The sequence below is a fragment of the Channa argus genome, chromosome 7 (assembly GCF_033026475.1).
Source record: "Channa argus isolate prfri chromosome 7, Channa argus male v1.0, whole genome shotgun sequence".
Taxonomy (NCBI): domain Eukaryota; kingdom Metazoa; phylum Chordata; class Actinopteri; order Anabantiformes; family Channidae; genus Channa; species Channa argus.
Genome location: NC_090203.1, coordinates 9,870,560 through 9,885,739, shown reverse-complemented (window position 1 = coordinate 9,885,739; position 15,180 = coordinate 9,870,560). Strand labels below are relative to the sequence as shown.

At 39.4% G+C, this 15,180-nt stretch overlaps 2 protein-coding genes across 5 annotated transcripts in view; one reads left to right on the top strand and one right to left on the bottom strand.

Annotated features, from left to right (window-relative positions):
* Positions 1-7,781, top strand: part of ddr1 (discoidin domain receptor tyrosine kinase 1) — a 35,810-nt gene extending 28,029 nt beyond the window's left edge. For 3 of the 4 annotated variants that reach the window (XM_067509462.1, XM_067509463.1, XM_067509464.1), the window contains 7 exons: positions 402-515; positions 2,314-2,609; positions 2,693-2,820; positions 3,575-3,772; positions 3,893-4,160; positions 4,648-4,797; positions 5,468-7,781. In XM_067509462.1, coding sequence (XP_067365563.1) covers positions 402-515; positions 2,314-2,609; positions 2,693-2,820; positions 3,575-3,772; positions 3,893-4,160; positions 4,648-4,797; positions 5,468-5,608 — 1,295 coding nt within the window. In that variant the 3' untranslated portion in view covers positions 5,609-7,781. The remainder of the gene's footprint in view (positions 1-401; positions 516-2,313; positions 2,610-2,692; positions 2,821-3,574; positions 3,773-3,892; positions 4,161-4,647; positions 4,798-5,467) is intronic. The other variant, XM_067509465.1, reaches the window with a different exon arrangement.
* Positions 7,782-7,839: 58 nt separating this feature from the next.
* flot1b (flotillin 1b) lies at positions 7,840-14,926 on the bottom strand. Its single transcript, XM_067509524.1, has 13 exons — positions 14,771-14,926; positions 14,079-14,129; positions 13,014-13,089; positions 12,650-12,740; positions 11,939-12,082; positions 11,704-11,823; positions 11,229-11,324; positions 10,952-11,104; positions 10,102-10,283; positions 9,949-9,994; positions 9,652-9,789; positions 9,340-9,504; positions 7,840-9,250 (listed from the first exon to the last, which is right to left on the bottom strand). Exons 2-13 carry the CDS (start codon positions 14,119-14,121, stop codon positions 9,221-9,223), a joined length of 1,284 nt encoding a protein of 427 aa, XP_067365625.1. The 5' UTR covers positions 14,122-14,129; positions 14,771-14,926; the 3' UTR covers positions 7,840-9,220.
* Positions 14,927-15,180: the final 254 nt, after the last annotated feature.

The following is a 15,180-nucleotide window of genomic DNA, read 5'->3' as shown; positions in this document are numbered from 1 at the left end:
CACTGCAGGAGGTCTGCATGCCGACTTTACTAGGCGCCTGTGTGACTTTGAAATAACACAGTAACAGAAACATTATTTCAATCATGAGTACATGTTGTTTGGTTGTGGTAAGTTGTGGTAACTTTTGCCTCTTCTTGCCATTTTCCTCGTGTGTGTGTGTGTGTGTGTGTGTGTGTGTGTCAACCCCTCCTCCTTTTTCCCTTATAATGGATATGCTAACTTGCTAATGGTTATTGATGTGTTCTCGTGTGTGTGTGTGTGTGTGTGTGTGTCTGTGTCTATTTTGTGCAATGTGCCACCTTGTGCCACGTGTTTGATCCATATCCTGGTACCTGCCTGTTCCCTACCTCGTCCTGTGTGTGTGTGTGTGTGTGTGTGTGTGTGTTTGTGTGCCCTCCTAGCCTTGCCGTTAAGCAACCCAGCCTATCACCTGCTCCTGTCAGATCACAGAAAAGGCTCGAGACCCCTAGGCATCCCCAGCACCACTCAGGAAAAGAGCCTTAATGTACCCCAGGGTAAGAGACTGGGACAACACAGTCGGGAAGAACACCTGCCCAACTACTTACCTACAACTATCCAGGGCTCGGGGTGTTAAGAGCTCATTACACGGCTCAAATAAAAGCTTCCTAGATATGACTTTTCTTTTGGCATGTGTGTGATCCTCAAAGTTTCTCCTGTTACTCACCCAATTATTCACTTTCATACACTAATTACTCAAAATGACTCATGCTTTGTTGGAAGGCATAGTTTGGTATTTGGGGGATTTTATGAAGGTTCAAAATTATCTGTCTGAGAGAAAACATAATAGGCACTTTTATTCAGGCATGCGTGAGAGATGGGATTGATGGGTGTTGATGGGACTGTCTGTCAGTGGAACACTTAACAATATAACAATTGTTGGATGAATCGACCAAAAAGTTTGGTTGTCTCCTAGATTCTTATCCAACACTACCAGCAGGTCAAAACTTTAACCTCACCTGTGAATCATTTCTACTATCCACCAACAGATTAGGTCAAAATGTGCACAGACATTCATGATTTCCAGAAACTGTATCCTAACAAATCAGTGATTGCCTGAATTTACCTTCCATACTAAAAATATTTGGGCAACTTGTCAAACAATGTGTTTTTTTTTTTGTTTGTTTTTTATAGAAACCTAAAAAACGGCTTATATTTCCTTGTTTATTTGTTTGTTTTTAATGCAAATTAGCAAATCATAATAATACATAACATTAAGGTGTGGAATATTACACCTGCTAAATAAATGCATACAAATATTGTCAGAATGTTGCTTGTTATCTCTAATCAACAGTGAGCTTAGCACAGATGTGTATGTGTAGTAGCAAAACTACCACTTAGAAAAGTACTGTTTATGTTAAAGGTAATGTATTTCACAAGATGCTTATAAGGCTGGTGTCAAAAGTTTCTGTTACATATTTGTATAGATATGGGGGAAAGTATACAAAATTGACTATTCCTATTCAGGCTGAGACCGTGGGCATTAGACTGGACTTGGAAGATTCTTATCATTACCATTATTACTCTAACAAATGTATAACTTGATGTGCGCTGCCAGAACTTCATGTGAGGTGTTTGTTGAATATTAAGTTGTTGTACATTTTGTTGAATTACAACTTTATTCAGCAAGGACACCAGTAGACTGTAATTTAGTTTTGAAGTAAATAGAAATGGAATTATACAGTGTACAATAAAGATTGATTGTAACTCTCTACCCTTCCATCATAAGACATGTATTATTATTTGTGGATAATTTTACTAGTACCAGCTATTTGATGCCATAGACATTTAGAAATTAAACTAGGATCACTGTAAAATACTGCTCTATATAGGCTTTTATACATTTGTCTGACTATTGGCTTTAGGAAATAATGTCTAAATTATCTGGAAGGCTGATTATATATACATTACAAATTGCGTCGTTGACAGACTTAATGTGGGCACATTACATTTCAGCTTTTTTATGAATTGCGTCTTTTTTTTTTTTTAAATCATCCTAGGTGTGTATTTTTTTGGCTCTACAGAACTTTGTAAAGTTATGTTGTTGTTTTTTTTTTTGTGTTTTTTTTTGTTTTTTTTTTAAAGTGTTGCACACAAACCCTGAAATCGTTAGTCAACTAAAATCCCCCCAGTCCAAACGATCCCTTTTATAACAAGCTGTCTGAGTTTGTGATCTCATCTTCTTTTTTTTTTTCACCAACTGAGTTAAAACTAAGCTGGTTTTAATTACACAGTTGTTCTTTTCTCAAAGTGCACTCTCCATGTCATCCACCCTGTCTGTCCTCTTCCCTCCAGCCTGTGGTTTGGACATGGAGAAAGGCTTACACCCAACTCACGAGGAACCTCCTCCCTATCCTGGCTGCCCTCCTTATCCTTCCCTTTCACCCCCCGTATCTCCCCCACTGCCTCCCAGTGTCCCTCACTATGCTGAGGCAGACATTGTGAGTCTGCAGGGTGTCAGCGGTAACAACACCTATGCTGTACCTGCCATGGCCTCTTCAAGCCCTGGAGCCGACGCTGCTCCGCTGCCAGAGCTACAGCGCCAGTGCCTAATTTTCAAGGAGAAACTGGGAGAAGGACAGTTTGGGGAGGTGAGGTTTGACCTGTAAACTATGTGTGTAGGTGCCTGGAAGGGTTATTGTATTTTAACAATGTCTGCATTTGTTCATGAAAGGTGCACCTGTGTGAAATCGAGAACCCTCACGACCTTCCCACCTTGGAGTTTCCTTTCAATGTGAGAAAGGGTCGCCCTCTTCTGGTAGCAGTAAAGATACTGCGTCCAGATGCATCCAAAAATGCCAGGTTTGTGATTCATCTCAGTCTGGACTCAGCTGGATTCACATTTTTATGGATTGTTTTTTTTTATCACTAAGCTTTAAATCTTTAGCTGGAAACTTACTTTTCAGGTGAAATTCACCCTATAGGAGGCAGTAAATAGACTCCAAACCAAACTCTGTGCACTCAGTTTTCAGATAATATATCAACCTATTATTAATTAAGTTATCTGATTTAACTTACAGCAGAAACCGAGCACGGTTTTCTTTTCAAAACACAAGTCCTGTCTTTTCTCACGGTTTACCTCGGTTTAGTTTCTCAGCTTCTAAGACATAATCTTAGTCTATCTGGTTTCCTAGATGTTTGACTCATTTCACCAGCTGCTTGTTTATTTTGGTTCTCCCCCTGTTTTGCATTGGACTGGCAAAATCAGCTTGTGTAAGCGTATTTGCCAGGAGCAGCTGTCCATGAGCCTATATGGGAGTTTGAGAGCCAGAGCTACACAAACCTATTGATCAGCAAAACAAACCAATGAGGTCGAAAGCCCCATAAATTTGTTGATTCTTAGGAGAATAAGCAATCTTCACGATTGGCTGAGGGGGTTACTTTAAAAGTGTTGTTGAAAATTTCTTTGAACATTAGGTCAAAGAAGGAATCCAGACTCTGCATTATTCGCCTTCATTTCCTCTTTGGTTCCTTCTCCTGACTCACCAGTTTTCCCTTCGGTTTATTAGCCTTCCATCTTCTTAATGTAATTCATGCTTCCTTCTCTCCCTGTTAGAAATGACTTCCTGAAGGAGGTAAAAATCTTGTCTCGCTTGAAGGATCCAAACATCATCCGGCTGCTGGGAGTGTGTGTGAGCAGTGACCCCCTCTGTATGGTCACAGAGTACATGGAATGCGGAGACTTGAACCAGTATCTGTCGAACCGAGTGCTTCTGGACAAGACGGGGCCTTCACACAACATCTCCACCATCAGGTAGGACACAAATGGGCACACACACTTGCACCTGTAACTGCAAACACAGTAATAGTTTGATTCTTTTTTCTTTTCTTTTTTTTTAATATTATTACCCCCACCTGTCACCTTTTCCCACAGCTATCCGGCCCTCATCTCCATGGCAAGCCAGATTGCATCAGGCATGAAGTTCCTGTCCTCTCTCAATTTTGTGCATCGGGATCTGGCCACACGTAACTGTCTGGTCGGAGGTGAGAGAGGTGAGAGTGGAGACGATCGGGGCGGCGAGCGTCACATCAAGATAGCAGACTTTGGCATGAGCAGGAATTTGTATGCTGGAGACTACTACAGGATTCAGGGCAGAGCTGTGCTACCAATACGCTGGATGGCTTGGGAGTGTATACTAATGGTAAGGTGTGTGTGTTTGTTTGTGTGTGTGTGTGCCTCTGAAAGTGATGGTTGATATTTACATTAATTGATCAGACTCAACTAAATACATATACAAAGCTTAAAAGATTTATTTTATTTTTTTAAAGAATGTTTTCTGTTCATCATAAATATGATCTAAAATGTGATTACATTTTTTATGCAAGTTCCAAAAGTAGATAATGGAACTGAATGAAAGAAATTAGACATATTTGCATGTGACAAAACTATGTGAGTGAGTCTGAGAGGCCCTGCTTTATTTAAAGAATAAAATTCTGGGTCTTCACTGTCGAGGTCTTATCTTCACAGCACTGGTTTTGAAGAAGAAGAAAAAGTGAGTCATGGCTCTTAACAAAGGAAATTTCTGAAGATCTTAGAAGAAGAGTTGTTGATTATCCGCAGGCTTGAATGGGTTACAAGCAATGTACTGAGTGGTACAGGGTGCAAACTCTGTGTTTGTGTGTTCCCAGGGTAAGTTCACTACAGCCAGTGATGTGTGGGCATTCGGGGTCACTCTTTGGGAGATGCTGAGTGTGTGTCAGGAGCAGCCATACTCCAGCCTCACAGACGAACAAGTCATCGACAACGCTGGGGAGTTCTTCAGAGACCAGGACAGACAGGTGCCTAACACACATACATCAGACGCACTGGTGTGAAAAATCCTATTCAACACACAGATTTTTGTAAAGAACCTTTCAAGACCCTAAAACAAACACTGCACTATGTGTTCATACACTGTATTGAGTTACAAGTGTCATGTACTTAACATGACTATTATCAGTTTCCCTGCAGAACCAGAGCAGATTTATTTTTATTTTATTTTTTTCAAATTTCAAAGTAAAGTTCAATATTTACTCACGTTAGCTGTAAGGAGTTTGAGAATTCAGTTTTCTCAGGTACATTGCAAACACTATATGTGACTAACGTACTACTCTACACATCGGATGAATAAATATTGAATAAATAAACTGGAAGTGTTCAGACTGGTTAAGGCTGCTCAGTGGACAAAATCAATCTTACGGAAAAAACCCACCTTGGATTGAGGCCCTTTAGTGGCTGCTCTACAGCCACAGTTATAATATAAACCTCTGTTTAGTTTTACTTCTGTGATTTATCTATTTTTTTTTTTTTTCGGGGGGGGGGGGGGGCATAATAATGTACTAATTGCCAAACTCACTTAACCACTACAAACCTTGGCTTGCTGTATTTAAAGTGGTTGTTCTTAGTACCTTTAGTGTTTGTAAAAGATCAGACTACATGACTCATCTGTCTCCTGTTTTCTCCCTCCAGCGCTACCTGAGCAGACCGCCTGTGTGTCCTCAGGGTCTCTATGAACTCATGTTGAGCTGTTGGAACAGAGACTGCAAGCTCCGCCCATCATTTGCCTACATCCACTCCTTCCTCACCGAAGACGCCATGAACATGGTTTAAAGAGAGAATTAGAGAATTGTGACGATAAAGAGGGGGAAACTGTTTGTGTATTCTAGCTATGGTGAGATAATATGGTGGTGGTAGTGGGGCTGCATAGCAGAGGTGGATGAGAGGGGAGAGTGGGTTGATTGCTTTTTTATTTAGTAAATTTTTTTCGGTGGATGGGGCTGAGACACCGCTGGTTCGGTTTATTTCCACTTCAGACCCCAAATCCAAGGGTAAAACTAACCCTAGCTGTAGATAGGTGGCAGTAATTTCAGTGGTTGGTGGTGGGTGCAGTCTGAAACGTTCTCTCTTCTCTGATACTTAACTGGTGATTAAGTGCTGTAAAGTTCAAACTGAAGAAACTAAATGAAATCAAATTCTCAAAACTATGACTGTATTAGCAAGTCAATCTTCATTCATATGAAAACTCATCACTAGATTCAGTGTGTCAAACTATGTAATGGTGCACATGAATTACGTGAGAACTTTTCTGTTGTTCAGAAATGAAACGGTCTTAGTATTTATAGTATGTATAGCGTACTGCAAACATAAAAATTGTTGAAATCAGTAAGATGAATATTTCTCGGACACAAACAAGCTTAAGAAAAGACACCTAGTACCTAATCATTTAAGATGGCAAATCATGTAGAACTTGGATGACGAGGAGATCTTACCAATCTTTCGTATCTCATCAATCTTCCGTATCTCAGCCCCAAAACTTCAGTGACCCACGTCAACAGCTGTAAATCTAAGATACTCTGGACTAATGTGAAATGGTAAATGGTCTGCACTTAACGCTTTTCTACCAATTAGTACTCAAAGCGCTTTACACTGCTTCTCATTCACCCATTCACACTCACACACCGATGGCCAGCTGCATAGCAGCTCCACCAACATTCACCGGGAGCTACTAAGGTGGGGTTCAGTGTCTTGCTCAAGCAATCTTCGACACATGACCAGAGGACCCAGGGATCGAACCAACAACTCTGGGATCGGTGCATGACCGCTCTACCTCCTGCACCACAGTCGCCCTCTGGATTGCCAAACCATGTGGAGCAGACAACAGCAACCCCATTCTGCAATGTGATCGTGTGAAGTTTGTGCTCACCCCCAACCTTCTTGTAGCAAACAGGATGTTGAATGCCACATCTTTTAGCCACAGAGGGGAAAAAAGACAATATCCCAGGTGCCAAATGGACTTAAAGCCTGAGGAAAAGGGCACAGAAGAGTCTGCTGCTACCGATGAGACCCCCAAACTTACAAGCAGAGAGACTATTGCCAGCCTGGGTGGACAGGACGGCTTCAGATGCTCCTGCTCAGGTGTTTTGACAATTTTTGTGTCTAGGTTAAACCCAGATACAAAGAATAGATGTAAAATTCCACAACCAGCTGCACTTTAAATCCCAAATGCATATCCCCCAGCCATGATGAAACGCTTCTCTGTGGAAGGCCTGAATGATTCCTGTCAGTGTGGATTCAGAAGCATTTTACCTGCAGTGATATTTTTAATATTTGCCAAGGGAGATCAAAATGCATCAGATTTATTTTATAAGGAATTTGCCTTTTTAACCCCCTCTCAAAAGGCGTTGCCTAACCATTCGATGTAAAATATTATTTAAAAAAATGGAATGGCACCATCAATTCATCTCATTTTAAGTGTATGAAAACCATTTGTTCTGAAATGTTCGGTGTGTTGAGATGTCTTCACTCATTCAAATACATTACTGTATTTTGACAAACAGCATGGGACTGAAAGGGGAATGCTGATCTCGAATTGCAACATCTCTGCATTGTTTAAGTAAATTAAACTGACCATGGTAGAATTGGTCTACCTTATTAATTGTATACAACTGTAAATCAGACCTGAGATTATCAAGATTACCAAGTAATAAGTTTACTGATTGTAAATGGTTGTGCCATTTGAGTCATTTTTGATGCACTGTAGTTCAACTAAACCCATATTTTTATATATACTGTATGTATGTAACTGGGCAGTCTTGTATGATTTCATAATTTTGTCTTTCAAGCCTGACATTATAGGATGTACATAGAATTATTTCCGTTACTAATAAGGAAAACTCTTGGTCTTCTGTATCTCTGTAGAATGCTTGCTACCTTGATGCCATTGTAATTCATTGTGTTCGTCTATTTTTGTAGATGTTTTAATAAAGTTAACCTTTTCAAATAAGTTGTGTGCTCCACATTGAATCAAATGACACTGCTAAAAAATAAAACAGATTAACAGGTTGATTTCAGGAATCAAACCTTGTTTTATTGTCTACATATTATCTACAGATACATTTTGAATATTTCACACTACCGGCTGAGTCAAATTATATAACCAGGAACAGACATGCAACAACACATTTAAGAACAGTAAAAGAGTAGTTATAAGTGTATATAAAAGCAGTAGAGTCTGGTTTTAATTTTCTACACCCGTTTGACTAATAAATTGCTTAGTTTAAAAAAATAAAATAAAATAGTTGGTTAGTTGAGAAACGTTTCCCTGACAAAAGTGTAATTGGTTTAACTTGCCTTGACTGCAGTGGAGTTTTGACCAGGCACTTGTCGGTAACAATGAATAAGGCTTGGCTGTTGGAAAAGTTTGGACAGTCACTGAAAGGTCTGAAAAGAAGAGCTCTCTATCAAAAGCACTGTACTGCTGTTCAAAACCTCACACAGCTTCAAGGCCTAATGTAAGCCAAACTATATAATACCCAGCATTACATTACAATGGAAAGTCATTACATAAAGAAAAATAAAATAAACAAATTATAAACATGTATGTTGAGGCAGTAAGCACATCAAAACAGGTTGGTATGTCAATTAGTGATGATCCTTCATGTCATTAGTGCCAAGTTACTGCAATAGAGACAAATTTCAGCAGTGTCTTTTCCAACCACGACATACATTCATTGCTTTCAACAGGAAACCCAGATAGCTTGTTTCAATCAACCACATCCTTTCTCCATTTCTAAACACAAAGAAAACACTAACTTTGAGGCTGATATGATTTTGAGCCCAGTAAAGTAGTCAGGTACTATAAAGACGTGGCATAAACTACCAACATGCCAACTTTGATTCTTCCTAATGACTGAAGTTACCATGTGAAGTGTAAAATAAACACAAAGCTTGGCCGTGATAATGGGACAGTAATAATTCATCCAGACACACAAAGTTTGAGGTGATTTTGTGATAAAGAGCTCAGCAGCAATTAATGAATACAAGGCACAGAAATAACTGCAGTCATAAACATTGTCTAGAATAAAAATTTAACAACAGTTTTTGACCCAGTCCCTTATGTGGGGATAATGAGGCTGATAGCGGCAAAAAAGTAAAAAACTTGCATACTTAAGGTCCAAGTATAAAATGACCACGACAGGAACTTGCATTTGGACTATGACTGACTCAGACAGCTTTGTCAATAATTAAATCTATTAGAGCTGCCTTAGTTGTCAGTTAAAAAAAAAAAAAAAAAACGAATAAAAAAAATCCACTCCTGTTTAGATAAAGGACGAAGACAGGTGAAAAACATGCATGCACACAGTCAACCAGAAGGAAAACAGGCACAAAGAGATCTGAACTATGGTGACACCTTTCCCGATTCCTTCTATTGTCTCTCTCTTCTTAATGCACACGGCCGGTCTTTCCTGCAAACTGTGAAGACAGTGAAGGAAACATGAGGTTATTTTCACGTGTACTAGTCGCTCAGTCTTAAATTATTGATTTATCCTACATAAGCGTACCAGGGAGATGTCGACTCCAGTGAGTTTCTCCATAGCGATAGGCAGCCTGGTCATAATCTCTAGCACCTCTCCAGCAAGCTTGGCGGCTCCCACCTCTGAGCCACCACTGGATACCATGGTGACCTTCTGAGCTGCTGCTAGTGGCTTGCTGATCTCCTCTGCCATCTACAGGACAAGACAAATCACAGGGGTCAACGAGCATTTTGTATTTTTCATTGAGGAGGGCTTCCATCTCGCACTTTTAAGATAAAAATGCCATATTCCTGTTATGCTGTCTACGTTTTTTCACCATTTAGGGTTTGACAAACTTACCAGTGGCAATTTCTCCAGCAGCATGTCCACCATTGCTCCATCTTTGTACTGCTTGAAGGCCTCTGCCTTTTTTGCCATCTGTTCTGCCTCAGCACGACCCTTAGCCTTCAAGGCGAAAGCCTCTGCCTCACCCTTCATCTGCAAGCACACATAAATTACATGTCTTAAAAGAAAAATAGGCAAGACTACTTTTAAAGACTGTAGTGATATAAATATCTCCGATCACACAAAGAACACTTCTCACAGAGGCTAACAAAAAGTGAAACAGTAAGGACAGAGAAACATGGCAGTTCTTACTTTGATCGATTCAGCCTCGGCCTCAGCCTCCATAATGAGTTGGAGGCTGCAGGAGAGAAGAGAGACCGAGCTTAATAGCACAGATGCCCACTCTCGTGTTACTGTAAACTGTTTACCTCTCTTCAGAGACATATGAGATCCTCTAGTACTCACCGCTGTGCTTCAGCTAGCCTCTCCAGCCGGTATTTCTCTGCTTCTGCAGGCTTCTTAACTTTAGCCTCTAGCTCATTCTCCTTGCGGATGATCTCCTGCTCCTGCAGAGTAATCTGCTGTGCTCGCTCCACCACCTGAACCTGCATCTTTTCCTCCTCAATGCGTTGCTTGGTCTTGGCCACCTGACAAGGTAAGCAAAAAATAAAAAATTAAAATCCAACATTAACTTTAAATCTAAAATTAGCTAACTAAGGTAGCAGTAACATGAAACTCAAAAGGAATCCATGCCGTTCAACTGATCCCTTCCTTGCTCAGCTTCCCTGTCACTGTGCACAGCCTGGTCCTTTTAAATATACAATATATAAAAATGCTGAAAAACTTGCAAAATGTCACAATTCTCTGCCTTCACCATTTGGGGTATGAATGGAGCTTTTTCATGAAGATTATGAAGAAATTATTGAAATTCTCTGACCATTCTGAGGCTTCAATAACTTGGAAACCACTATCTCAGCACTATTTCCAGTGCTGCTCTGTAAATCTGGGTCACTGGGAGATTTGATAGAACCTCTCCAAGGTAGAATAAGATTTGGAGCATATATTCTATAAAAGGTGTTCTTAAAAAAAAAGGGGGGGGGGCGGGGGGGGGCATACTGTAGCTTTCAATCACTGCCATGATCTACAATCTGGATTGGTTTTATTGGAACATGACCAGCCTATGACTAGGGCTGTACAGGTTGGGTAGACTGGGTAAATCACAACACATTTAATGCTCTTATCAAATAAAAACAACCTCTTAAAAAGGCTATTAAGGAACACATCACAAACCAATGACTGGAAGTGACTGCTGTACCTGAAGCTGATAGGCCATTTCTGACTCAGCCTTCTTAGTATTAACCTCTGCATCATAGGCGGCCTTTTTTAGTTCATAGTCCCTCTGGGCTTTTGCCATCTCAATTTCATTTTGGTACTGAGCAGACACCTTCTCTTGCATAGCATGGGCCTCCTGTAATTCCAAAGCAGCAAGACAGAAATAGATCAATAGATCAATTATTTATACTTTGAGATAATCTGTATAATGAGAAAAAAAAAGTGGCATGATGTAAAAAGAACAAAAGAGGACATTTCACCCTGATGACTGCATCCCGTTTGTACTGAGCCTCTCCAATCCTTGCATCCTTCTGAACCTGGGCTGTTCTGGCTTTGCCCAGGGACTGAAGGTAGCCCTGCCAGAGCAAGAGAGACAGAGACAGGACATTAGTGACAGTCAACTATGAGGTAAGACAGTAGGAACAGTCAGAAAGAAGGTAGTGCATTAGGCAACACACAAACAATAGATGGTGTGGTTACCACAGAAGCACTTAGGCCTGATTTATCAGTAGTGCTCAGAGGGGTTGCAGAATGGGGCTGAATCACAGACCGTGAGTCAATATCAATCATCTGACTGCATTACTGTAACAGATAACATTATCCAAAACTAAAAGCTGTCATATAGAAGATGTGGGCTTCGAGTGACAGTACAGAGTCCCCCTGCTATAGTATTTATGGTGTTTTGAGCATCAAATATTTGATACGAGAAAATTCATCTGAACAGAGAAAAAGTACCTGATCATCATGAACATCTTTGAGCGTGTAGCTGACAACACCAATTCCCATATTGACCAGGTCAGAAGATGCCACTTTAAAGACCTGCTCAGAGAACTTCTTACGGTCTTGGTAGATCTCCTGCACAGGGAGATCAATATATTCATTACAATAATCAGATACAGTATAAAGTAGACGTTTCACTTAGCGGTTAAGCTAGTAATTAATGATAAACCAAACACTCCAAACTACAAACCTCCACAGTCAAATGTGCAATGATTGCTCTCTGATGTCCCTCCAGTGTTTCAAGTGCAATCTCAGCAATCTCAGTCTCAGATTTGCCCATGAACATCTGGCAGGCTGTGGCCAACATCTCCTTGTTCTGGCCCTGGATCTTCACCTGAATAAAATGTGAAACACTAACACCATTTACAAGGAGCAGTATGGAAATAAAACAAAACTGTAGCACATTTTCCAAAGAGACAGACATCTGGCTTTATCTTTACAATAATCAAAGTCATTAACAAAAACAAAAAGTAAAGGACAAACAAATCAGAGATCCTATTCTGTCAAAAGCATGCAACTTGCTAATTCACATAACAATAACAATACATTTAAATTCTGATGGGGATCTCCCATCAGCCTTTTCCATGCAGCCTAGGATCTTTTTCCATTGTCATCTATCCTTCTCTTTTTTAATCACACTAATAATAACAGCTTAAATATATTTAAGCCAAAGTGAATGTTGATGCTGTAGTTTTATATAAAGTCACGGTAAGCTCTTTGGCAAATTCTTTTTAACTGATTAATTCTATTTTTTTTTTTTGTGTGTGTAAATTTGTGTCAATAAATAACAACTAACCCATGTACTCTATTTTGGTTTTTATGCAAAATATTTATAATACATTATCATATTCCATTTATTAAAGGCCTTCTGTTATTTCAGTCATCCAGCTCATAAGCCTACCTGTGCAATGCCAGTGACAGAGACAGGGACACCATGGCGGGTGTAGACTTTGTCACTCTTCACATTTAAAGTCAGGGTGTTGAGTGTGATTCTGACAAGAAAAAAATATGTGGATGAAATACAACACCAGAGAGCAACAATGTGAAGGCAGAGCAAAAGTCACAAAATTAAAATAAAAAAAAAAATTAAATCAGCAGCCCTGCTAATGAGAATTACAGCACCAAATAAGAGTCATCTTTACGTCATTGTATTTAAAATTATACATTTCTGTTCTATGTTATCTCTTTGTGTCTCCTTTATTTGTTGACCATTAGCTCAAGTTAGGCAGCAATGTTTTACTGATATGAAATGAAAATACGGGCACCTCTGGATCTGCTGAATACATGGGAGGACAAACACTCTTCCTCCAGCAATCATAAGAGGAGGAGAACGACCAAAACCTGTACAGAAAGTCAGCACGGGAGAGCAAATAGCATAAATATTATAAATCCACGTCAAAGCATACAGTTGGTGACGCATGTAAACTAGCTCGGGCTAAGACAAAGCTCATCTTCCCAACCTTTTCATTCATATTCTTCATATCATAGCTGTTAAACTCCCAGTTTACTGAAAACTAACAGTGTTGCTCAATCACAATTCATCACAAGGCATTGGGCGGTTAAGTCTCTCACATGACACAAACATGACTAGTCCACCGCACACAAAACTGGTCTTTTACCAGGGTAAGTAACTAAGCACATTTACTCAAGCACTGTACTTAAGTGCAATTTTGAGATGAAACGTACTTAAGAATATGAGTATTCTCATATTACTTTAACTGCTACTCCACTACAGTTCAGAAAAAAATAATTGTACTTTTACAATGCTACTCCTTTTTTAGAGTTTTAGACACTAGTTAGACACAAAAAGTGGCTAAAATCAATCCTACATTTAACAAACGATGTTGTTGTTCTGTAGGTAACGAAGATCTTATCTTACAGACCATTTTAATTTTTATTAATATTTTTACATTTGATGTAGTTTTCACCTTTAAGGTTGTTTCAAATAAATCGTAATTAGACTCTCAATTCAATACTAAATACTATGTTAAAATAGATGTTTTCCTGATGGAGTACTTTTGTGCTATAAGTAAAAATTAGAGCATGTACTTAGTGGTTTTACTTTAGTAAAAATCTTGAAGTGATGGTTCTAAACTTTTATTCAAGTACTGAGTTTGTTTACTATTACAACCTCTGCAATGGACAACTTGCTTTAGACATGTTGTACACTGTACTACAATGATCACCTGCAGTTTGTGACAACCATCGGTTTAATGGAGATGAGAGATTTATTTAACAACAGGAAATATGTTCCGGTCTTAGTTATAATCATTGATCATTCTCATCGATTATAAAAGGCAAATAGAAATAAAATAAATGTCTTAGCATACCAGACACCACCATGGCTTCATTTGGGCCACACGTGTAGAACATCTTGATTCCTGAAATGAGGATACAAAGCAAATGTAAAACATTGAAGTTAAAGAAATTTGAATGTAAAATGCACATACAAAAAGGGATTATTAACAAAGTGAAATGTTTGGGCACGCAAAAATACATAAACACATATTACTTCACACAATTACTTAACGTAAAATTACTTTGTCACATGATAGTAGCAGCAAATTATATTCTGGGGACCTTAAGTTTATGGTAAACCAAAGGCACCAACCTGAAATTAGACTGATCAAGATTAATACATCAATAATAGTCTAAAAGAGTCAAGTTATGTGGTTGTAAGTCCGTCCCAAGCCATCTGTATTTTCACAGTGAGCCTGAATGTTCCTCCCTCTATGTGTCCTGTTCGTGTGTTTCCACACAGCTACTCAAAGCAGCAAAACTCTCAATAAAATCAAAGCAGACTACATAACGTTCTAGTGTAAACGTAAGCATAATAACGGGGTGCAATGACAGCTAGCTCACATGCTAATACTTGCTAACCAACTACTGTAAGTCGCAGTAAGTCGATGGGTGCGTCGATGACGCTGCTAGCGATAAAGCCTTGTAGGAAAGCAGTGTTTATACTACAGCATTAGCTTCGCCTAAACGAAATCAATCCAACTGGTTGCTCCGTGTAGCTTACCGATTTCGATCCTAACGAAGAGCTGTCTGTTTTGGGGGTTAACTGGGATCAGTTTTGTGTTGATAAGGTCCAATAGAAAGACGTTTCTTCCACCTGAAATCCTAACAATTTGTTTGTACGGCGGGGGAAGTGTCTGCAGACCACTCCCATCCGCAATGATGACGTAGTCTGACGTGATGGTTGCGCTATCTAGTGGCCGATGGTGGCAACTGCGCCTCTACAGCAACAGAAACGTGAAGAAATTGTGAATTTATGTGTGTAAAAATGTGATTTCTATCTCTATCTATTTCTATATCTATCATATTATCTATTTCTTTCTATTGCTCTGGTGATGGACAAGCTGACAGATGAGGTTAGACAGGAATCTCGGTGGACTATGACGTTTGCAGATGACATTGTGATTTTCCGCA

Excerpts from the sequence above, each read along its gene's own strand:
- flot1b (XM_067509524.1), bottom strand. The coding sequence starts at position 14,121 with ATGTTCTACACGTGTGGCCCAAATGAAGCCATGGTGGTGTCTG. Across the intron at positions 11,325-11,703 it reads AAGATGTTCATGATGATCAG|GGCTACCTTCAGTCCCTGGG; the intron begins GTACTTTTTCTC and ends TTGCTCTGGCAG. Across the intron at positions 9,790-9,948 it reads CCGAGGCTGAATCGATCAAA|ATGAAGGGTGAGGCAGAGGC; the intron begins GTAAGAACTGCC and ends GTGTGCTTGCAG.